This window comes from Homarus americanus, unplaced genomic scaffold (genome assembly GCF_018991925.1).
Source record: "Homarus americanus isolate GMGI-L3 unplaced genomic scaffold, GMGI_Hamer_2.0 scaffold31032, whole genome shotgun sequence".
NCBI lineage: Eukaryota > Metazoa > Arthropoda > Malacostraca > Decapoda > Nephropidae > Homarus > Homarus americanus.
In genome coordinates this window covers 34,990-60,538 of record NW_024729696.1, presented here as the reverse complement: position 1 = coordinate 60,538, position 25,549 = coordinate 34,990, and the positions used below count along the sequence as shown (strand labels likewise).

Below are 25,549 nucleotides of genomic sequence, written 5' to 3'. Positions count from 1 at the left end.
AACGTCAGACGAACTTTTGTTAACTTTTCTGCCAGCGGTAGCGATCTTTTACGGAAGGAGTCTTGGAGTTTTGCAGTTTCCCTAACTTAGTTTCTGTGGCAGTCAGCTTCTGTACCGGAGATGATACATTAAATGGAGAGAGAGAGAGAGAGAGAGAGAGAGAGAGAGAGAGAGAGAGAGAGAGAGAGAGAGAGAGAGAGAGAGAAATTTACACATTAATTACGAGTATATGTGGTGTAGAGTAGAGTGCTCCTAGTGATGGCTGATGTGTGAACGAGGAGAGACGTAGGAGAGAGGCCGCACCTGTTGTATGATATAGTTTATAGACTATTAGAGGGAGTGTTATTACTGCTGCAACTAGTGGACCAACCCAGCCAGAGGTGGTGTTTGATGTATGAAGTTGGCACACACACACACACACACACACACACACACACACACACACACACACACATTATTATATAGTTCACACAAACAAAGATCCAGATTATATTAATCAAACGTCCATACAAAAAATACACTGCTACCACTCACGTCCATACAAAAAATACACTGTTACCATACACTCACACCCATACAACATACGCCATACATCAAAGAGCAATAATAATAGTTTATAAGTGAGTTAATAAACAGAATATGAGTTGTTAAAACATTGATTTTTATTGTATGATGGACACATAACTTTTGCATGTGTTAAAGGCTTTCCTATTACGAATGAATAAATCAGTATCTCACTTTCTCTCATTATTTTTACTTTCTCCCTCGCTTTGTCCTCCTCTCTATACCTGCTTGTGTGTGTGTGATTCTCTTTCTGTCTTTCTCTATTCTTGTATGTGTCTCTCCTTCTCTGTTTCTATTAGTCTTTGTTTCTCTATCTTACTTTTCCACCCTTTATCTGTGTTTCTGCTCTCTCTCTTTCGTTATATATATTTTAATCTGCCTTATTCTCCCTCCTCTCCCCTATTGTCTGTTTCTCTTGTCTCTCTAGTTATCTCTCAGTCCCCAATCTTTATTTCGCTTTCTCTATAGTCCACTAATTTTCACGTTGAACTGCTAACACCCATCCACCTCACCTGCTAACATCCATCCACCTCACCTGCTAACATCCATCCACCTCACCTGCTAACATCCATCCACCTCACCTGCTAACATCCATCCACCTCACCTGCTAACACCCACCCACCTCACCTGCTAACACCACCACCTCACCTGCTAACATCCATCCACCTCACCTGCTAACATCCATCCACCTCTCACCTGCTAACATCCATCACCTCCTGCTAACACCATCCACCTCACCTGCTAACACCACCCACCTCCTGCTAACATCCATCCACCTCACCTGCTAACACCACCCACACCTCACCTACCTGCTAACATCCATCCCTCACCTGCTGCATCCACCTCACCTGCTAACACCATCCACCTCACCTCATTAACACCCATCCCACCTCACCTGCTAACACCCATCCACCTCACCTGCTAACATCCATCCACCTCACCTGCTAACACACCTCACCTGCTAACACCCATCCACCTCACCTGCTAACATCCCTTCACCTCACCTGTTAACATCCACCTCACCTGCTAACATCCCACCTCACCTCTGTTAACATCCACCTCACCTGTAACATCCATCCACCTCACCTGCTAACATCCATCACCTCACCTGCTAACATCCATCCACCTCACCTGCTAACATCCATCCACCTCACCTGCTAACATCCATCCACCTCACCTGTAACATCCACCTCACCTGCTAACATCAATCACCTTACCTGTTTAGTGATAAAATTATTTGACCTTTACTGTGATATGTAAGAATCTGATACGTGGAGAAGAGAGGAGAGGAAGAGAAAAAGAATGGAGGGAGGATAGGAGTTTGAAGGGATAAAGGAAAGGAATGAGGAGAGGAAAAAGGAGACGAGAATAAACGGATGAAAGAGAGGGGGAAGGAGAGGAGGATAAAGGGATGAAGTAGAGGAGGGAAGAGAAAAAAAGAAGGAATGAAAGAGAAGTAGAGAGGATTGGGAGAGACTTCGATAAAGTGCCATAAATTTGTTAAAGTTATTGATGGTTGAGGAGTCTAAGGTCAAGGCCTCCCATCACCTCCAATGGCTCGACTTTTATCGCACAAAATTAAGGAAAAAATCACAAACACACACACACACACACACACACACACACACACACACACACAAGCAGGCAGGCAGGCAGAGAGAGAGACACACATACACACACCGGCGGGCAGTAAGTATGAAGGAAGGAAGGAAGGAAGAAGGAAGGAAGGAAGGAAGGAAGGAAGGAAGGAAGAAGGAAGGAAGGAAGAAGGAAGGAAGAAGGAAGGAAGGAAGGAAGGAAGGAAGGAAGGAAGGAAGGAAGGAAGGAAGGCAGGCAGGCAGGCAGGCAGGACGATCATTTTAACAGCTTCAATGGCTCCCAGTGTAGTGTGTGTTATGTGTCATCCGGGGATTTTTTTAACGCCATCTGTTGCATGATTCTCTGGACAAGTGAGCCACGTTGTCCTCTGTCACGGCTCTACCCTCTCGCCTCACTCAATCTAATATATACATTTGGATTCATTGATATATTCCGCGGGAGGGGAGGGGAGGGGAGGGGGGTGAAATATGTTACTCACCAGAAATGTCAACAGAAAGGAATACACAGCAAACTAGCTGGGTTGGGTTGGGTTGGGTTGGGATGGGTTGGGTTGGGTTGGGTTGGGCTGGGTTGGGTTATAATAAATTCACATCGGTCTATTCAACAAAACACAACAAAAGAAGACTCAAGACTCACATCAATGGCATAAAGTCCCCGTGAATATTATACAAAAAATAAAATGAAAAACTCCCGCTTACTTGGTTGAGAGAGGACAAAAGAGGCCTTATGACTTAGGTATTTATAAGACTTTTTTAATTTGCCTTCAATAGAGACACACAGGGTTGTCAAGGCCAGCAGAGACCACCAGATGTTATTACCGGATCTTAAGCCTCTTGTCTGTCCTTAATGAAACCTGACAGATGCCTTAACCTGAGGGGGACAACGCCAGATGGAGGGAGAGAACGTTAGATGATGGAGGGAGAGAACGTTAGATGGAGGGAGAGAACGTTAGATGGAGGGAGAGAACGTTAGGTGACGGAGGGAGAGAACGCCAGATGGAGGGAGAGAACGTCAGATGATGGAGGGAGAGAACGTTAGATGGAGGGAGAGAACGTTTGATGGAGGGAGAGAACGTTAGGTGACGGAGGGAGAGAACGCCAGATGGAGGGAGAGAACGTCAGATGATGGAAGGAGAGAACGTTACGTAGAGATAGATAATGGTATAAAGATAAATTCAGACGTACTTTAGAAAACCAGGAGAGTAAAAAGTGTAAGCAAATGGAGACAGAAAACGCCCAAAAAGTTATAATAATGACGCGGATTTTTTTTTCTACCAGAGTACAATTTGTCGTGATTTAAGTCTGACAACACGGAGCGAGCGAATGTGTAGAGTGGTTTGTGTAGTTTGTCCCTTAGTGTTACTTTCATATATTTTTTTAATGGCGGTGGTGATGGTTGGTTGTGGTAGTGGTGGTGGTGGTGATAGTGATAGCATAGGTGGTGATGACAGTGTAGATTGTGGTGGTGGTGGTGATTGTAGTGGTGGAGGTAGTGGATAGTCATTGTGGGGGTGGTGGTGGTGGTGGTGATTGTAGTGGTGGAGGTAGTAATAACGATTGTGGTGGCGGTGGTGGTGGTGGTGGTGGTGGTGGTGGTGGTGGTGTGGTGGTGGTGGTGGTGGTGGTGTGGTGGTGGTGGTGTTGGTGGTGGTGGTGGTGGTGGTGGTGGTGGTGGTGGTGGTGGTGGTGGTGGTGGTGGTGGTAGTAGTGGTGGTGGTGATGGTAGTAGCAGTAATAGTAGTGATTATAATGAAGATGATGATGATAATGATGCATAATCACATTAATAATGACAAGAGAAAATTATGATAACCAAGATAATAATAATAATAATAATAATAAACCTTTATCAACATGTAAATCATAACAAACAATAACACTCATCACTTATTTATGCTGATAACTCATTTCTCTATCTCTCAATCTCCCTCTCAGTCTCTCCCTCCGTAGAAGAAAGTATTGGAGGAAATGTATCGTTTATCTCACTGTTTCTATATCTCTCCCTACCCGTGTAGCTTACTAATTAGTAATCTCCCATTCTTTCTCTCTGTCTCTCTGTCTCCCCTACAGAAAATACTACACCAGATGAACCCCTCGGGATTATAGTTCTCTGTCTCTCTCTCTCTCTCACTAAAACAAATTAATCAAGCTCTTTCTCACTCACTGTCTCTCATCTACAGAAAGTGGTGCAAGAGATGAACCGGCTGGGGATGATGGTGGACCTCTCACACGTGTCCACCAAGACCATGAAGGACACCCTAGACGTCACGGAAGCTCCCATCATTTTCTCTCACTCCTCCTCCCGCGCCCTCTGTAACAACCCCAGGAATGTCCCCGACGATGTCCTACTACAAGTGGTGAGTCCTACACGACGACCCTTGGTGCATGGTGAAGGAGAGGGGAATAAAAAAAACAGGAAGAAGGGAAGGGGAGAGGGTGGAGGGAGGGGAAAGAAAAACAGGAGGGCTGGGGAGGGAAGGAGGGGGGGAAGAGAAAGCAAGGAGTGAGGGGTGGGGAGGGAAGGAGAGGGCGAGAGGAGACGGGACGGAGGGAGGGGGAGATACATTTTAAAGGATTGGTCTCGATTATGGTGAGTCTTACACGATCCTTGGTGCTTGGGGAGAGGGAGGAGGGGAAAACAAGGAGGGAGAGGAAGTAAAAAAAAAAGGAGAATTATCGAGAAAAACAAAGGAGGGATGGAGAAGAAAGGAGAACAAAAGGAGGGAAGGAGGGAGGGAGGAAAAAGGAGAAGGGAGGGATAGAAGAGAGTATCGACGATTGTGTTTCGCCTTTTTGGTGAGTCCTGAGGGAAGAGAGGACTAAGAAAAGAGGGAGAAAGAGGAAAAGGGGAAAGATGAAAGGGAAGGAGAAATATTAAACTTGAGACATGTTTTCGAGGACGTCCTGCCTCAGGTGGTAATCTGGCAGGAAACTGGGTAGCGAGAGAGGGAAGGAGGGAGATGGGAGGAAAAGGCAAGGACAAGGACGGAGGGGGAGGAAAGGAAGGAGAGGAAATTTTCTTTGGGAACCTAATGACAACAGGGAACATCGAAAGAAAGAAAGAAAGAAAGAAAGAAAAAATAAAGAAAGAACAAAATCAAGAAAAAAAATCACGTGAAGAAGAAAAGAACAAGACTAAAAAGAATAAGAACAAGAAATAAAAAAGAACATCAAGAACAAAACGAACAAGAACAAGAAGAACAAGAATGAAGATAAGGTTAAACGACAGAAATCCTGGCACCGAAGTCCTACAGAACGTAACAAGTCCTACAGGATACTCGGTAAGGAGTGACGGAGCGAGAGAAGAAAAACAGAGAGACCGAGGAGGGAAGTGAACGTGCGGAAGGAAGGAAGGAGTGAAGGAGGGAAGGAAGAACGAAGAAAAACATCTCCCAACGACATCCTGTGGCAGGCAGCAAGTCCTATAGGAACCTGGGCGGGGAGGGAGGGAGGTAGGGGAGGGGGGGGGAGAGAAGGAGATAGTGGGAAAAGGAAGACAGGAGAAAGAAAGAAATGAATAGTGGATGGAGTGGATGGATGAATGAATACATAATTACATAAAATGGATAAGCCGATTGAGAAATAAATAGAAGACAGACAGACAGACACATTAATTTCTTTCATTTGTTGGATAAAGTTGGACAAGTAGATAAGCAAACCTGTAAGAGATATACAGTACAGATATTGTGAGGAAAACTGGCAGGCAGAGAGAGAGAGAGAGAGAGAGAGAGAGAGAGAGAGAGAGAGAGAGAGAGAGAGAGAGAGAGAGAGAGAGCTCAGGTACCCCAAAAAATAGGTAGAAATCTCAAGAGGCTCATATGATTATTTTTTCTCATAACTTCAGCTGTAAGATCTATTTAATTGGATCCCCAATACACAAAAGATTGAATTTCAGAGGCCCTACAGGCTGACTCCCCCATAACTTGGAGGTATATAACTTCTCTACCCCCACCCCCCTTCATCTCACCTCATACCTCCTTTGTTTCAACACGTAGTTAATGACAAAAAAAAATACCTTTACAATAACATCAAAAAACTATCGTAAGTTATTAAATTCTTGGAATCGCAGTTAAGCGAGAAAAAAAAACTTACTGTACGACTATCTGAAATTATTCCAGGTGTGTGTTATTTACAGTGTGATGTTGACCAATGGTTGCGCTTGTCTCGTGGTTGGTAGTTGTTCTAAATGATGGTTGTTGGGGTGTTGTTGGTTGTTACTGTTTATCTTGATGGAGGGAAACATTATCTTGGTCTTGTTCTCCTTCTTTATCGTTTTCGTTTTTCTGTTCGTTTTAGTTCTCTTTCTCCATCCATAGACTTCTTCTTTTCGTTCTTCTTCTTCTTCCCGTTTTCCTTCTTCTTCTTTTTATTCTCGTTCTTCTTCTGTTTCTTTTTTCTTATTATTATGTTTTTTTATTTTTCTTGTTCTCATATTTATTATCGTTCTTCTTCTTCTCTCAAACAATTAACAGTAAATCATCACTCTTTCAGTTCTGGTCCGATTAACTTGAAACCTGTCAGAGTCTCGCTTGGGTCCAATATATTTACCTATTTTACCCTTTTTAAAGACTTTACGTGTCAATAAAAAAACTATGCTGTGGTTATATAATTTTGATGTATAATTCTGACATTTGTATTTCTGTAATGTATAATGTATCGTTATATTGTATTATGTATTGTTGTATTGTATTATTTCCGTGTGTATATTTCTATTGTTGTGGTGATTATAATGAATTGTGGTAGGGCTTATTGTTACGGTGTTGTATTGCTCGATCACTGCTCCCTGACGACTGTTATGCCAGGGTGGTTTGCTCGTAACGAGGGTGTCAATTGTTATGTTGGCTTAGATAGGGTAGTTCGGGGTGTGATTACATCTCGGGGAACGTTGTACCGTAGCTAAGGGATATTGCTAATGGTATAAGAGAGAGAGAGAGAGAGAGAGAGAGAGAGAGAGAGAGAGAGAGAGAGAGAGAGAGAGAGAGAGAGAGAGAGAGAGAGAGAGAGAGAGAGAGAGAGAGAGAGAGAGAGAGAGAGAGAGAGAGAGAGAGAGAGAGAGTAGATTGAAGCTACGGTTATATATTGAAGTTCGTTATCAGTCGCCAAATATGATATTACCGAAAAACTTGCAGGGGGAAACACACAGCCTTGAGGTACGCTCCATTTGCTAAACACATTGGAAAACGAATAGAACCCAGGGTCCTTCATCTTGGGTTAAGAGGTATGGGATGGGGATGGGGGTGGGGGTGGGTGGTGGGGGTTCGAAGTGCGGGTGGGTGGGTGGGGGGGGGGGAGTCGAACTGGAATGAGGTTAAATAAATTCCTCTTGTGATACTGTGAACGAAAGAGTCAGCGTTAGTATTCAGAGAACTTGTTGACGCAGTTGAAAATTACAATAACAAGTCTGTGGTCCGTCTGCAGCTTCAGGAGTGTTGTGGTTGGACATGAAAGAAGGTCTGATGGAAATGAAAGAAGCAGGAGACCAAAACACTTCAAAGAGTCATGGCAGAACGACTCCCAAGCCAAACTTTCCGAAAGGCCTTTAAAATATTTAAAAGAAACATTATAAGATCCACAAAAGTTTTCGAGAGAGAAGTCAAAAGTTGTGAGTCAGGTGTGAGAAGCAACTTGTAATAGAATGAGGAGAGCGAAGGTCTCACTGTATATTTGAGAGTCAATCTTATCCCTCAACAAGGAGAAGTTTTCTTTAAGTCTCTGGTGAATTTTCTGACTATTTTATCTTGAAGTCCGTAACTCTTTTATTCGTGTTTAATTATAAGTCCAAAGAGTCTTGAGAAGAGAGAGAGAAAGATATATAATGAATAGAAAATAAAACAGTGATGGGCGTAATAAAACAAGCCTTGTGAGTTAGTCAAGAACAACAACTACTGAGGCACAATGTTTAACAGCTAAGAGTTGAAGGACAAGTCGTGCAATGTGTGGGCGACTCGTAGGTGTCAAAGACCTAGTAAGAACCAGCCAACCAACAGCATTAAGTGGCGGTCATAAAGGGATGCTTCATGTGATTGGGACGTGGAAGAAGACGAAAGCTAGGATCAAAGTTCAATTTTCTGCATCTTGGAACCTGGAAGATTTACATGTTCCTTGAGAGTGGCTGCGGCGGTGGTGGCGGGGAATGGATTAAGGCGAACAAATTGTGTTATCATTAGGTTGAAAAATATTATGGGAAAATAATTTGAGTTCAGGATTAGGATGGTTTTTCACTTTTTTTTTCTTTAATGTTCCACTGAGGGTAATTGAAGAGGTGTTATGTCTTTACCTTGGTAGTGCCGCTGTCACCTTCCTCCCCCGACCATTAACCACAACCTCGACAAAAAAAATAAATAAAAAAATAAAAAAGAACGAAATGCCCTTCACATTACAAAGATTGTTTTATACTGAGTTCCCATTGATTTGATTGGCTTACCATCATGGTTCGCTTATTCCCTCATGAAAGCTGTTTTTTTTCTGATTTGTTGAGCAATTTCTTATCAGGACGTCGGTGGTGAAGCAATCACTGCCTGAGAGACGCTTTCTTTAGAGTTTGTTTCTTGGAACTGTTGTTGTTTTGTTGTTGATAAAGATGACATTCTGAAAGTAATTTGTGGTGCTTTAATGTCTTTTTGTTTTGTTTTAATTGTCTGGTATATCCTCCCTGGCTTGGCCTAAAGTGACTGGTATTAAGAGCAACACAGACTTGGTCTCATGTGTTCCCCTCTGTGACCGCCTTACCAGATGACAAGTGACAGCTGCGATGCGTCAACTTACAACAGCAAAGTGACGAGTAGATGAAAATGTTGGCTTAATACAGGTATCAACACTAGATTATGAGGAAGAGCAAGAAGACGATGATAATTAAGAAAATGACGATGATAGTTAAGAAAATGACGATGATAGTTAAGAAAATGACGATGATAATTAAGAAATTGGCGATAATAATTAAGAAAACGCCGACAAAGTTGACCAATAAGAAGAAAAATATAACAAAGAAGATGACGAGAAAGAACAACATGTAGACGAAGAAGAAGAAAAAATGACAACAAATCAGACAATAACAACCAGATAAAGAAAAACAAAAACAAAACAAGTAACTTGGGAATTCACAATAATGAACACACAGATAAACACAACAACAACAACAACAACAACAACACTAAAACAACAAAAACAGCAAAATCTCTCCAAAAGTCGAAACAAAATAAAACTTCTGAAATCACACCCAAACTCCCACAAACTGTAAGCCACAGGATAGCGACGAAAGAAAAAAAATAAAAAAAATAAAAAACAAAATACCGACTTACTTTTACTTGATGTGAAAGCAAAACGCAAGGGAGTTTAAAGTTTATGAAAGTGAAACGAAACTCTGGATAATTTTTGTTTCCCTCCCTCCTAGTTAAGAGAAGATCAGGCGAAGGTAAACAAGAGACTAAGGCGTTCATGGGGTGAGGATTAACGGTGAGAATAAGGCGTGCACTGTGTAGCTACTCTCCCCCTCCTCATCATCTTCATTCAGCATTTCGACATAAAAAAACATGTACCTTTAAAAAAATAAAATAAAATACAGTACACTCGTTTTTTTCTCTCTTCTATTTTGTCTTTCTTACTTCGTTCTTTGTGTCAGATTAATTTAATTTCGGATTTCTTTTGTCTTTTTTTTTTCATTTCGCTGTTTTTCTCGGACATTTTTATTTATTTCTATTTTGCTTTTCTCTTTTTTTTTTACAGGGATTTAGTTTTCCTTTGGATGTTATTTAAGGTCTTCTTAGGTGGGTTTAATTCCATTTCAAAGACCTTTCCTTGAATTCAATGTTTTTTTTTTTCCTTACTTAACCAGAGTTTATTTCCAAGTCATTCCTGAGTTCTATTTCCTTTTGTAAAAGTTCAAATCCATTCCCACGTCAGTTCGGAGTTTTCTTCTTTCTCAGGAAGTTCGTTTCTGTTTAAATATTTCCACACATTTTTTCCCCTCCCCGAGTCCTTTGTACGAAAATATAAAAAATTCTTTCTCGAGTACTTTTTTCCTTTTCCACCATTATCATGTCTGGGATGTCTTGAGCAGAGTAGAGTACTATGTTATAATTACTTTTCATTTTGGTGGTTTTAATAAGTCCGCGTACTACTCTTCAAGAGGTAAAAATGTCTTTATTTTTTGTCGAATTTTCATTTTTTGCGATTTTCTTGTATAAGCTTGTCTTCTTTTTTCTTTAAGATGGACTGAGTTCATTGAGAGGGTCCAGAATGTGTAGGAATATAATATGTTGTTGTTTTTGTTGTTGATATTATTATTATTATTATTGTTGTTTTTGTTGCTGCTGTTGTTGTTATTAATATTGTTGTTGTTATGGTCAATGTTGTTATTATTAATATTTTTGTTGTTGTTGTTATGGTTAATGATGTTGTTCTCTGTTCTTGTTATTACTGTTGCTGATGTTCTCGTTGTTCTGGCTCATGTTTTAATGTATATGCGCTATTAATTTATTTAACTCCTTTCACGAAGACAGTTTTTGCACATGAAAAAAGTGACTACGTGAAGATTAGGCATCCCAGTTTATTTCACCTGATGATAAAACACCCAAACTTAACCTAACCTAATCTAATCCAACCTTACCTAACCTAACATCTAAAGTAACAAAACCTAACCTAACAATCAAATCAAATCTAATCTAACCTAACCTAACCTAACCTAACAATCTAATCTAACGTAACGTAACGTAACCTAACAATCTAACGTAACGTAACCTAACCCCCCAAAGTAGCATTAGGGTGTTTAATCAGGTGAAATTAGCTAGGGTGTCTAATCCTCACCTGATCTGACAACAATTAATGAAAATAAAATATCCGAACAATTTCTCGTTAACACACAAATAATTGGGTCATTTGTAACTATTTAGACAATCAATTAAACAGTCAATATGTATTATATAAATCATACAGGCACCATGTATACAGTATACAGTGTACCGTAATGATATAGAAGATATTACCATCCTATGAACAGACGATCAGGTCAATGAGCAGATAGAGTTGTGGATACTAAGAAGAGTATGTGAATAGACAGATAGATGGACTGACAGACACAAATAGACAGATAGATGGACTGACAGACACACACACAAACATCCTTCTCACCTGAAAAATACTGAAAGTAAACATTCGCCATACTATCAGACAGACAGACAAAGAGACGAATGTTCTTCCTTCTTCCTATTTCTTACACTTGTTTCTTAACCTGACTGAAGGGAAACTTTCTAAGCTCCTCAGAGGGGAAGTTGGTAAGACTTGTTTTCAGCGACGAGAGAAAGCTTAGTAGGGTGAATAGTGAGGCGAAAGCTTACTTCATTGAGTAGTGAGGAGAAAGCTTCTTTCAGCGAGGAGAGTAATGGGGGAAGTTTATTTCAATGAAGAGAGCAATATGGGAAAGCTTCTTACATTGACGTGAAACTTTCTTCACCTGCGTAAGACTTTCCTCATGAAAAAAAAACTTGCCTCATCTACGTAAAAATTTTCCCATAACGTAAAACTTGCCTCATGAAGTCAGCAGTCGCCTCACTGAGAGACCGCTAAACTGCCTTAAGGATTAGAATGGTTAAGACATGTTGTTCTCTCTCCTTTCAGAAACGTAACAGAGGCATTGTTATGGTGAGCTTCTATGCCGACCACGTCAGCTGTAGTGAGACGGCTAATGTGACCCATGTGGCCAGTGAGTAGCTTATTACTGTTTATCATTATCTCTTTCTCTGTATCTCTCTGTGACACCACCTATCTCTCTCTCTATCTCTCCGTCTCCCTCCTCTATCTCTTTGTCTCCCTCTCTATAAATCTCACAGTATACATCTCTCTCTCTCTCTCTCTCTCTCTCTCTCTCTCTCTCTCTCTCTCTCACCTTACCTCTCTGTGTAATTCTCTCATGGCTTTTCTTGCTTTCTCTCTTTTTCTCCATTGTTCTGTTTCTCCCTCTCTCTCTGTTTTCCTTTTCTGTCTATCTGTCTGTCTCTTCTTGCCTCCGATTTTCTCTATTTCTTCTTCTTCTTCGTGGTCCCAAAAGTTTACAACATTTCTTGCTATCTGTCAATACCACACGATTCTAACTATTTGTTTATCTCTCTATCTCTCCTTCAGTTCCCTCTTCTTTTCCTTTTCATTCTCTCACATCTTTGCTAAAATAAATTCTCTTCTTCTTTATTCCCCTCCTTCTATCTAAAGACCCGTTTAGCTGTCAAGACTCTCATCTTTACTTAGCTGTCTGTCTGTCCGTCTCTTTCAACCATTTTTACCACCCTCTTACTCCATCTTTCTTTTCCTCCTTCATTCCCTTCTTCTACTGCTATATTCTTTCTTGCATAACTTTATCAACAAACGCTTTCCGCAAGGGTCAATCACATGTCGATAAAATACATGTTATCTCTCTCTCTCTCTCTCTCTCTCTCTCTCTTCTACTACTACTCGATCTCTCTCCTCCTCTTACTTTCCTTCTCCTCCCTTGATATTCCTTCTCATGCTACTTTGCCAAGGAGAAAAATTCCGCTAGGCTCATTTGGCAATCGATTCACAACCTTTCCTTCTCTCCTTTCTCTTTCTACTTCACATCTCTCCTATTCCTCCTTCTCCTTGTCTTCCTCCTTCTCCTTGTCTTCCTCCTTCATCTCCTCCACCCACCTTCCTTCTCATAACTTTGCGGTCGGCCAATTTAGCTGCCAATACAAGAAATCTGACTGTCTCTCTTCTCTCTCACACCTTCCATCCATCCTTCCTAGCTTTCTTCTAATCCTGCCACCTTTCCTTCCTTTCTTCCTTCTCCTTCCATATTTTCGTCTCACACAACTCTACCAAGAAGGAGGAACTTTCCGCTAGGCCCATTTAGCTGTCAATACCACACGGGTCCGAGCAGCTACACAATCGAACCACTGTCAAACGCACGTAAGAAATACAAAGGACAAGCTTTTAACACTAGCGAGTCCTTGAGTTGCGAAGTGGCCGATCAAAGGGTAAGGAGGCGAGGGTGAATAAATAGATATGTAAAGGTGGATTAGACAGTTAGATATGAGTGATGGATTAGGTGGATTAAGGAGTTAGAGATGTGGAATTACATGGATGGATGGATGGAGATAGATAAATGTTGTAGGTAGAAAGATAGATAGGATTGAACAAATTGTTTACAGTTCATGCACAAATGATGAAAAATATATAATTGAAAGGTGAAATATACAGTGCGTTCACAAGTGATAAAAAATATAAGATTAATGAATAAATTGTACACGGTGGGTTCAATGCGAATGAAAAATATAAAATCAATGAATATCTTGCAGACAATGTATTCAGAAAAGTTGGAAAAAATATAAATAATGAATGATTTTGTAGAAAGGACATTTTAGTTGATGAAAAAAACCTGCCTGAAGTGGTGGTGTGGCTGACGACCGTGACAAAACAGGTAAAGAAAAATCGACAGAAAAATACAGGTGTATTTTTGAGAGGTGCGTTCATAGTTGATGGAAAAAGATACGGACGAAATGTTATAGGGAGTGAGTTTCATATATATGAAATAGATAGAAATGGAATGTGAAATTGAATGAGTTTGGTGGTGATGGAAAGGACATGAATGGGGAGCTACAGTCACGTGTGGTGTGACCTGATGGAATGTATGTGTGTGTGTGTGTGTGTGTGTGTGTGTGTGTGTGTGTGTGTGTGTGTGTGTGTGTGTGGAATGTGTGTGTGTGTACGTTTAGATATTAAATTGAACAAAGGCTTAAATTTATTGAGAAAAAAAACACAATGTACACGGAACACTTTGATGAACTTCGTTGAATTATATGTGGAAATGGAGTCAGTAGATAATGAAATAAAGATTAAAAGCAGCGTTAGTAAGGGGGTTGGTCATACGTCTAGCAGCGAATGAAATGAGACGCAGTTGCAAAAAATTCTCAAGGCGGCAGGAAATATTATGATTCAGCCAGTCAAGTAAAACAGGCATCGGGCTGACTTACGCAAGAAAAAAAAAAAACAATAACATCCCACAAAAGAAAGACTAATATAGTTGAGAAAAAATTAATGGAAATAAAAATAAAATCCCGTAGAAACCGAATTTAACAATGTAAATAAAATATACCAAAAAAATATTAGAGAAAAAAAAATTCAATAAGACAATTTACAAGAAAATAATATATATGGAAAACGATTTTGTATTTAATTATGAGTTCTAGAAAAAATAAATAAAATTTGTAGCTAGTGTAGTAGAAATAGAGTTTAGAATTTAAATGTGAAACTTACAGAAAGATACGAAGAGATTTGTGAGTAGGAATCGTATTTACATTTGATTGGAAAAAGTGAAGAAAGGGCAAGCAAAGACGGGTAAAGGTTTCAATGCAATAGTGAAGGAAAAAAAATGATATGCAGAAATGCTTTGACACTGAGGAGGAAATGTTACCCGGAGGACAGAACTCAAACACAAAGGAATGGGGGAGAGAGAGAGAGAGAGAGAGAGAGAGAGAGAGAGAGAGAGAGAGAGAGAGAGAGAGAGAGAGAGAGAGAGAGAGAGAGAGAGAGATTGATCTGAGATGAAAAGGGGTCTTGGTGACGAGAGATAGATAGATAGATAGATAGATAGATAGATAGATAGATAGATAGATAGATAGATAGATAGAATGGCAGATAAGGAGCGAAAGATAGGTACCTGTAGATAGGGAGAGATAGATAGGTAAACAGGTGAGAGGTAGATAGATAAATATATAGGTGGAAAAATAGATATAGATAAATATAGATAAATAGATACATAGATATAGACAGATGGAAATAAAGATAAATTGATAGATTAGTTAACAGATAAATACTTTAAGAAAAAATAAGACATAAAAAAAAGTAAATATTTAAGAGTAAAGAAAAAATTAAGATTACGAAGAATTAATAAAACAAGAAAACTTAAGAAATGAAAAAAATATAAAGAAATTTCATAAATGTTTTAGAGAACAAAATAATTAAAAAAATAAGATGAAACGCCAAATAATGTAAAAAGACGATAAATTGAAGAGTAAAACAGAAATTTATGACTTGAAACTTAAAAATGAGAAACAAAAAATCAAACGAAAAGAAAAACAAAAGAAAACAACAATAGAATATCATGAAATTATTAACAAGAAACCTACGAAAAATCAAGAAAATTATAAAACTTTACAAAAATAAAACCTCGAAACGACAAGAAATTTAAAATAGATTAAAAAATAAGATGAGAAAACTTAAAAGAAAACGAAAAACTCCATAAATTGAAAAAAGAAAAAAAAACTTTAAACGAAAAAAAAAATACGACTAAAAAATATTAATAAAGATCGTCTCTGGTGTAGTTAAATTTGCCTTTAGTGGCACTGAAGACTTCAAAGGCGATAAAATATTCAGCGACCAAAAAGGAGGTTAACTCAGGTCTCGGGGTCAGGTCAAAGGTGAAGGAGGGAGGTATATACTGTATTATGCATAGCCGGTCGAGAGAGAGAGAGAGAGAGAGAGAACCACAATATCTCGTTCATCACAAATCAATAAATAAATACGTAAATCAAAGCAACAGCCATAACAAAATGAATAAACATGAGGAGAAAAGGAATTTTTTCCATCGTGAATAAATAATTTTATCCTCCACAGGTTGATTGTTATGATTTTACCTGTACTTTATAGGGATGTACGTGTTTCTACAGATGAGCTACTGAACACGTTCTCTTAAGTAAGTTTCTACACGAGACAAAAATTTTCTAAGATTACGGACGGTTGTACCTGGAAAGACTGACGTTAATGTCAACTTGGTCAGCAAACTTCCTTTAGGAAACCGAAACTTATATTTAAAATAGATTATAGAATTTTGCGTCATTTAATATATATTTTTTATGGTAATTTATTTGCACAATTTTCAAAGGCACACACACACACACACACACACACGGGAGAAACATGGCCTCATATTTCTGGATAATTCCCAGGTTTTAATCTCTCACATGAAAGAGCATAAACACGATGGATCGGTTTCCTCCTGGCAGCGTTGGGTCTCGTATCATTTTGTTTCATTAGGATTTATAAATAGGATTAAACCTTACATAATTCTCTACTGGACATTCCGTTCTTATATACATTAATTTCTTTTTCATATATCCTCGTCTCGTATTGTGAGTCCTGATAGTAATTTGTCTCGACCTCTGAGCATCTTTTCATAATGGTGTATATTTATTTAATTCTAATATGTTGTTTACCTCATTACCAATTACATCATATTATTTCATTATGGCTGTACCTTCAGAGATAAATAAACAGTCACACGCTTGTAGTGTCTAACTGCTCTGGCTGAGAGGATGACAGCTCTCATCTCCTGTTCTGAAGGTCGCGTGTTCGTTTCCCGGGCATTCCTAGTCCACCCAGCTGTATATGTGTACCGAACATTATAGGTGTTGGTGTGTGAAGGTGGTCAAGTGCAGTGCCGATTGGCTTAGTATACAGTACAGTAAAACCCCCATATAACGAACTTCTATCTCCATATAATCCGTTAGATCGGGGTTTCACGTCTAATGGGCCCTCGATATAACAATCTTTTATCTCTATATAATTCGTTAAAAGGAGGTTTTATATCTAACGGACTAACGATATAACGGATTCTCTTTTATATACAGTTCGTTCAACAGAGGTTTCACTGTATGCTGCATCCACACTGCCTTTGAGACTCACTTTAACTTTTACGAGGGGTGGATTTGAGAGAGGATCATGGGGGTGTGGGTATGGAAGACGATCATGGGGGTGGGTATGGAAGACGATCATGGGGGTGTGGGTGTGGAAGACGATCATGGGGGTGGGTATGGAAGACGATCATGGGGGGTATGGAAGACGATCATGGGGGGTGTGGGTATGGAAGACGATCATGGGGGTGTGGGTATGGAAGACGATCATGGGGTGTGGGTATGGAAGACGATCATGGGGGTGTGGGTGTGGGAAGACGATCATGGGGGGTGTGTGGGTGAAGACGATCATGGGGGTGTGTGGAAGACGATCGTGTGGGTGAGAAGACGATCATGGGGGGGTGTGGGTGTGGATGACGATCATGGGGGTGTGGGTGTGGACGAGAAGACGATCATGGGGTGTGGGTGGAAGACGATCATGGGGGTGTGGGTGTAGAAGACGATCATGGGGGTGTGGGTGTGGAAGACGATAATGGGGGGTGTGGGTGAAAGACGATCATGGGGGTGTGGATGTGGAAGGCAATCATGGGGGTGTGGAAGACGATCATGGGAGTGTAGGTATGGGAGACGATCATGGAACAGCTCACACACTCTTCTGACACACCTAAACGTATTTGAACGAGCCAAGCGGAAATTCTAAATCAACTTTGTGTTTTTTTTTTCAAGAGCCAAGTTTCGAATTAAGACAACAAACTTCAGAAACGCTGTTGACATTACCCGAGAGTACAGCTTTCAGTCGTCGTAAATTCCTAATTAAATTTGGATTGTAAGCCGGGAAGTTTTTTGAGGTGGTTTTTTAGAGGGTCATAGGGTAGGAGGGATGGTTAGGTTAGGGTAGGAGGGATGGTTAGGTTAGGTTAGGTTACGTTAGTAGGGAAGATTAGGTTAGATTAGTTTAGGAGAGGAGGGAAGGTTAGGTTCGGGGAAACTTCTATTAGTTGGGGGGCAGCATTCATGAGTGAGGGGCAGTATTCATGAGCGGGGGGCAGTATTCATGAGTGAGGGGCAGTATTCATGAGTGGGGGGCAGTATTCATGAGTGAGGGGCAGTATTCATGAGTGAGGGGCAGTATTCATGAGTGAGGGGCAGTATTCATGAGTGGGGGGCAGTATTCATGAGTGGGGGGCAGTATTCATGAGTGAGGGGCAGTATTGATGAGGCGTGGTAATGAGAGAGGGCAGGTCATGGGTTGAATACTTGCCATCACCGGTCATAACCTTCAGGCTACATCATATATGACATTGTTCAGGCCGAGGCACCTGCTGGGTATTCAAGTATTCACACTTTTATTGCCAATTTAGTTTATTCACTGTTGTACTCTAAATTATTATTAACAAAGTGATAAATTATATTACCTTTACAGTAAATTATATTTTTAAACACTATGATGTACTTTCATAGTTGTTATACACGTATTCATACACATAAATATACTTTTACGGACTGAATCATACTTGTTATTGTAAATTAAATTTTCTGTGCATTCCAGTGTTCGTATAAACCGGCAACTAATTATATATTCATACACAGAACTGCAATTTCCTGAAGAAGATTAGATTTCTATACCCTTAATTATATTTTCATACTCTTATCTACATTTTTTCAAACGTACAATAATCTTGCGCACACAACAGGGTTCATCCAGACACTACACCGTATAATTCGTCGGTTTTATTCCGGATTAGTCCAACAAGATGCGTCTTTTACCAGAATATACATTACCACTTATAATTGTTTTACAGATAAGGTAATGGGGAAGCTGTCTCTTACTGTCCTTGTGAATAACGCTGCTTTAAACTTGGAATGAAACAGAAGGAAATGTTAAAATTATATGTGGAGAGAGAGAGAGAGAGAGAGAGAGAGAGAGAGAGAGAGAGAGAGAGAGAGAGAGAGAGAGAGAGAGAGAGAGACCCATCCTGAGTCTCCATTACTCAAATAAACTCCGCTGCTTCCACTCAAACGCAGGAATCGAACCTGAGAGCTTAAGTGATGTAGCGGTTCTTTCATGCATACAAGAACCTCTCTGTAAGACTTAGACGAGCTAAAGTTCGCCTGGCGTATCTTCTCTCTTCGTGCGAGACCAGAAGCTTCGAGTACGACAGACGAACTTTCTCCCGTCATTGCAATCAATCAAGCAACATCAGTGAACGAAGACCTCAGCTCAGAAGACAACACGAGGAGACCGGGTGAGGGTGGTTGTGGAATGTCGTGGGGAAGTTGATGGTCAAATGGGTCCTGTCCAGGTCCTGATGGTCTGCCATGCTAATGAACCTCAGTCTTAATGAACCCCAGTGGAGCTCTTAAGGCTGCTTCCTACCTGGACGAGGGACTACGATGACTGGGGGACTACGAAGACCGGGGGACTACATAGACTGGGGGACTACATAGACTGGGGACTACATAGACTGGGGGACTACGAAGATTGGGGGACAGCAAGAACAGGAGCTCATTTAACTAACAATCTCAAAGACACAATAAGACTCTCAGGAGGCCCCAGGTGGGTTGATGGAGGCTATGGGACCCGAGTAGCCTTAGGAATTTCAAAGAGCCTAAACTATTACCTGAATACTCTAAAGTGCTTCCAGGACATTATAAAAGAAATCGTAGAACCTCACTATGGATTCTTCAAACTTTAAAAAGGCTTCGATAAATTCTAGAGGCTTTTTGAAGCTTACTATTGAGTCTAAGAAGCACTAGGAGATTACCAGAGAGGTATGAGAGGTTGTAGAACACTCGGGAGGCTTATATAAGAGCCTATGGAAATTTGCAAGCCTTAAGGGGACTTGTGAAAGGTTAACTGTGGGAGGTCGCTGTGCAATAACATCACTCGACGCTGTGGAAGACACCAAGAGGTTTCAGGAGTCTCAAAGGATGGTTATGGGAACACTAGACAACTGTACGTGTAGTGTTTGTAAGAAGCCTCAAGGGAGTTGCCGAACCCATTACTGGATCGTGAAGTTCTAAAGATTTTTCCAGAAGTGTAAATTAAAGAAAACGGAGACCCATAAACCAAACGATAACTCAAGAGAATTTATCTAGACAAATGACGATGGTCATTAAGAGAAGAAGACAATCTCCTAATGATGCCCACCAGGTTAATTAAAAGCCTCGTTACCTGTAATGTACATAATCACCCATAATTAAGTGTATCCGGGCAGCCGTAACTAATGCATCAGTTAAAGACGCGGGACCGACACTCATTTATAAATTGGAAGAAAAGGTAATTGTGTTTTTGTTATTTGTGTATAATATATATAATCATACATATTTGATTTCTGAGATATATAACGACGCTTAAATATATAAAACACTTTATTGAACGACGGGTCAATATTTAAAAACACTTTGAAAACAATCAATCAGAGTACCGTCCTTATATCTGAGGGTTGGCGACCACAGTCCTCCAAGGTTTTGTATATCTGAGGACCCAGTTTTTAATATCATCCACCCATCCCAGTCTCTGCCTTCCCCTGGCCCTCCTACCCTTAACTTTGCCCATAAATATTTATCATCCTTTCATCCCTAATTATATAACCAAAGTATATAATTTTTCTTTTCTGTTGGTATAACGTGCAAATAAATCACTCTGTATAACAACGTATATATATAAAACACTTGGTTATAACGACATGTGTACTGTTATAGTCACTTTATATAACTATACTATTATACTCGTATATAATTCTCTAATGAAGTATAGATAACTACTTCAACCATAACAAAAGAGTGACACCCCATTGTAATCTTTATCTTCGGCGTCAATAAAGATAAAAATAGCTTAAATAATAAAACACTGTCAAATACGAGTAAAAATATTTAAATACTTTATGGAGATTAATGAAGTATAATTGTTTAAAAATGGTTAAGGTGGTGGTGGTAGTAGTAGTAGTATCATTAACACCACTTGAGCCCCGTGTATCGTGTTTCAGACCACATCAACCACATCAGGGAGGTAGCGGGTATCGACCATGTTGGTATTGGAGCGGACTTTGACGGCATTAATAAGTAAGTACCATTCATTATCTCTAAGGTACCATATAGTTTATTGTAAGTGTTAATTTAAAGTTAGTGGCAGAATTCTCGTGTCATTTAGCATGTTAGTGTCAGTCTGATTTACTTAATGACATTTTTGTACTTTATGTAATTTTTTTGGTTTCATTTAAGTAAAAAAACGAATTAAAATTATATTTGTGTGTCATTTAATGTTATGTGTGTGTGTGTGTGTGTAATGTTTACTTCAATGTTTCATCTTTTAATATCAATGTTTATCTAAATGCAGTATTTGTTTAGCGTCACATTCCACATAAGAAAATATCGTCCTTACTAGTGTGGGTGCCTTTGTATTTAAATACGGGTCACTGTTATTTAAATTGGAGTAAATGTTGAAAGCGTGTAGTATAAACCATGAATTTAGTTTAAGCAGAGAAAATTTTTGAATGTAAAAAAAAAAAGTGAAATTACAGATATGGAGAAAGCACTGGTGTAGAGAAAGCATATACAGTGAAAGTACAGGTGTGGTGAAAGGACACGTATTCTCAAATCACAATTACTTTAACCCTCCCCCCTCCCTTCCACACACACACACGAAATGAGAGAGAGAGGGAGAGAAGGTCATTTACTCGCCCACTCACGTTTTTAATTACCAAAAAATCTCCAGGAATTAATGTCCGTAAAACCACAAGTGCTGTACTGTTTCCTGCAGGTAGAAGATGATTTAGAAAGAAGTAAATTATTCCGCCTCTTCCTGGATTTTTTGTTTTTGAGGTGTGTGTGTGTGTGTGTGTGTGTGTGTGTGTGTGTGTGTGTGTGTGTGTGTGTTAAGTGGTAGGTGCAGGTTTTTTTGAAGGCATAGGTGGGTATAATCAGTGGCAGGTGTAGGTGGGTGTTATCAGTGACAGGTGCAGGTGGGTGTAGGTGGGTGTTATCAGTGGCAGGTGAAGGTGGGTGTAGGTGGGTGTTATCAGTGGCAGGTGCAGGTGGGTGCAGGTGGGTGTAATCAGTGGCAGGTGCAGGTGGGTGTAATCAGTGGCACGTGAAAGTGGGTGTTATCAGTGGCACGTGAAAGTGGGTGTTATCAGTGGCAGGTGTAGGTGGGTGTTATCAGTGGCAGGTATAGGTGTCCCCCCCCTGAAACTAATAACATATGTGTCGAAACTCCGCCACCTTGCACCATACTCAAGAGCTCTCGCCAAATTACACCCCGACGCTCCTTACCTGAGATAATTAGGTACCTGGCTGGGAACTCAACATCTGTGCACCTCTAATTGGGTTAGCACCTTGATGGTAAAGCCCACCTGAGCGCTCCCTCTATCAACTAATGCCCATAACACGTACTGGCGTCCCATATCCACCGTCCAGACACTTCCCCTCACCTTCTAGTTATTCCAGGCTATTTATTCGCGTCTATTTATATATTCTAGTTTTTACTATTCACTTATCTATCCTCTCTGTTTATCTTAGCATGGTTGTTAGTCATCTATTCACCTCCACGATTTATTTGTTTTAATTATTTAGTTTCCTGTTTATTCATTGTCGGCGTGGTAGTTATGGTGTGGTGTTTGAGGTGATGATGGTAGTTATGGTGTGGTGTTTGAGGTGATGATGGTAGTTATGGTGTGGTGTTTGGGGTGATGATGGTAGTTATGGTGTGGTGTTTGGGGTGATGATGGTAGTTATGGTGTGGTGTTTGAGGTGATGATGGTAGTTATGGTGTGGTGTTTGGGGTGATGATGGTAGTTATGGTGTGGTGTTTGAGGTGATGATGGTAGTTATGGTGTGGTGTTTGAGGTGATGATGGTAGTTATGGTGTGGTGTTTGAGGTGATGATGGTAGTTATGGTGTGGTGTTTGGGGTGATGATGGTAGTTATGGTGTGGTGTTTGAGGTGATGATGGTAGTTATGGTGTGGTGTTTGGGGTGATGATGGTAGTTATGGTGTGGTGTTTGAGGTGAAGATGATAGTTGTAGTGGTTGTGGTAGATGTGGTGGTGTTGAATGGCTCACCCACTTTAGGTTCCGGGAAATATTGCCGCTCTGACACGCCCACACGCCCACGCACACCCACATTTTCTTGACCTTTACGTGACCTTTGGAAACGGGACAGATCCGCCCCTATAGCCACGGACACACTCACGGACCAACGGACGGACTCATGGATGTAAGGAAGCATTTATGGACTCAAGAATGCACTCATGGACCCATTGACGCACTTACGGACCCACTCACAGATTCACGGAAGCACTCCTGAACCCGTGGACGCACTTAAGCGTACATACACGGGCGACGTACATACACGGGCGACGTACATACAAACGGACGTATTATATGGCTGATGGACCAAAGAGGACAAATACTGTACACACACACACACACACACACACACAGGCAAACAGACAGACGGACGGACAGACAGACACATACACATAAGCATATTACAGCATAACAACAAAATCTATGGGTGAAAAATTAGTAATGGTTCTTTGACACGTAAACAAAAGACAACAATGCGATGCCGAGTAAATTAAAAATACAAATAGTCAAACGCACCAACTTAATTGTTAATTCAGCATAATACATTTATTCCGTCCTTCTAAAACGCAAAAAAAAATAAATAAATAAATAAAATACCGGTTCGGAGTAAGAAAATTTTGCAAATGGACTTTCTTTGTTTTTGTTTTTTACTAAAATTTCCAATAACAGTGAAAACAAAAACAATAAGGAAAAATTTTCAAATATCAATAATTATAAGACACATATAATCTTAGTTTTGACGATAAAGTTGAAATTTGGTAGGGAGGTGCGGGTGGCTTAGGGGATGATGGGTGTGCACTATCTCCTTCACAGTCTAACATTTTCCTCCAAATTTTAACATTTTCCTCCACAGTCTAACATTATCCTCCACATTCTAACATTTTCCTCCACATTCTAACATTTTCCTCCACATTCTAACATTTTCCTCCACAGTTTTACATTTTCCTCCGTCTAAAACTTTCCACTACAATCTAGAATTTGTTTTTATTTACATGCAAAACATTTCCTCACACGATAAAAATATTTCCTTACACAATTCCAAGTTTCCTACACAATTTAATCTTTTTCACTCACAATAAACATTTTCCTGCACAGTTTAATATAATTTCCTACACTATAAACATTTTGCTGGTTAATTCAAGTCTTTTCCTAATACAGAAAGATAATAAATTTAATCGTAATGAATTTGTGTTCCAAACTGTTGCATTATTAATGAGCCAAGGGCCCCCACACACACACAACAGCTGGATGCTACTGTACCCCCATCTAACCATGAATAAGATGTATTTATAAATCTTAAACACGAATAAAATTTACACACTATTATTTTTACCCCGGGAAAAAAAAATTACATTACTAATACACAAGACCTATGGGGAAAGGTGTTGTTGTATGCCTGTATTGAGAGAGAGAGAGAGAGAGAGAGAGAGAGAGAGAGAGAGAGAGAGAGAGAGATGATAAAAGTTGTTTCAGGTGATTTAAGGAGGAAAAGTTGTGAAAACGAGGCGGTGACAGAGTGATGGTGAGGTGTAACCATCGGCGCCCCTGAGAGAGTGTGCGTGGGAGAGGCAGGTAGGGTGTGAGATGCAGGTAGGGAAGAGGAAGAATAGGGAAGAAGTGTGAACCAGGGGGGGAGTGGCAGAATGAGAGAGTGTGTGGAAGAGGCTGTGTGGAATAGAGAGAGCGGGAGGAAGTGGAAGAGCTGCCAAGGGGAATGACAAGGCGTAGGATTATAAGTAGAGTGGGAGAGTGAGTGATAAGGTGCGTGGGAGAGTGTGAGAATAAGTGTGGGTGTGTTAAGGTGTGAGTGGGGGGGATAAGGCGTGAGAGAGAGTGTTAAGGTGCGTGGGAGAGGGAGCGTTATGGAGCGTGGGAGTGGTAAGGCGTGGGAGAGGGTGTGTTAAGGTGCGTGGGAGAGGGAGCGTTATGGAGCGTGGGAGTGGTAAGACGTGGGAGAGGGAGCGTTATGGAGCGTGGGGGAGATAAGGCGTGAGAGAGTGTTAGTGCGTGGGAGAGGGGCGTTATGGAGCGTGGGGTGGTAAGGCGTGGGAGAGGGTGTGTTAAGGTGCGTGGGAGAGGGCGTTATGGGCGTGGGAGTGGTAAGGAGTGGGAGAGGGTGTGTTAAGGTGCGTGGGAGAGGGCGTTATGGAGCGTGGGAGTGGTAAGACGTGGAGAGGGAGCGTTATGGAGCGTGGAAGTGGTAGCGTGGGAGAGGGAGGCGTTATGGGCGTGGAAGTGGTAAGACGTGGGAGAGGGAAGTGGCGACGTGGGAGAGGGAGCGTTATGGAGCGTGGAAGTGGTAAGGCGTGGGAGAGGTAAAAATACAGAGGCTTTTCTGGGATATGTATTATCACCAAGTATACATACCACCTACTGGGGAACTCTCTCTCTCTCTCTCTCTCTCTCTCTCTCTCTCTCTCTCTCTCTCTCTCTCTCTCTCTCTCTCTGTCGTATCTCTTTCTTGTTTTATCGCTCTCTCTTTTTTCCCACAGCATCTCTCTCTCTCTCTCTCTCCCACCGATTCTCTTTCTTTCTCTCTCTTTCTCTCTCTGCTTTGTCAGGTGGAAATTGGAAGTGTCAAGCAGGAATGCAAAAACGTCAAAAACCAATCAGTAGTGTCAGAATGTAATTAGTTATGTCATTGGTAGTGAAAGCAGTAATT

The 25,549-nt window shown here is 40.6% G+C and overlaps 1 protein-coding gene across 1 annotated transcript in view; it reads left to right on the top strand.

Annotated features, from left to right (window-relative positions):
• The window catches only part of LOC121866792 (dipeptidase 1-like), a 107,830-nt gene that overhangs the window by 73,127 nt on the left and 9,154 nt on the right, over positions 1 to 25,549 (top strand). The window contains exons 10-12 of the mRNA XM_042366522.1: positions 4,343 to 4,519; positions 11,775 to 11,859; positions 20,788 to 20,863. Of these exons, the coding sequence (XP_042222456.1) occupies positions 4,343 to 4,519; positions 11,775 to 11,859; positions 20,788 to 20,863 (338 nt within the window). The remainder of the gene's footprint in view (positions 1 to 4,342; positions 4,520 to 11,774; positions 11,860 to 20,787; positions 20,864 to 25,549) is intronic.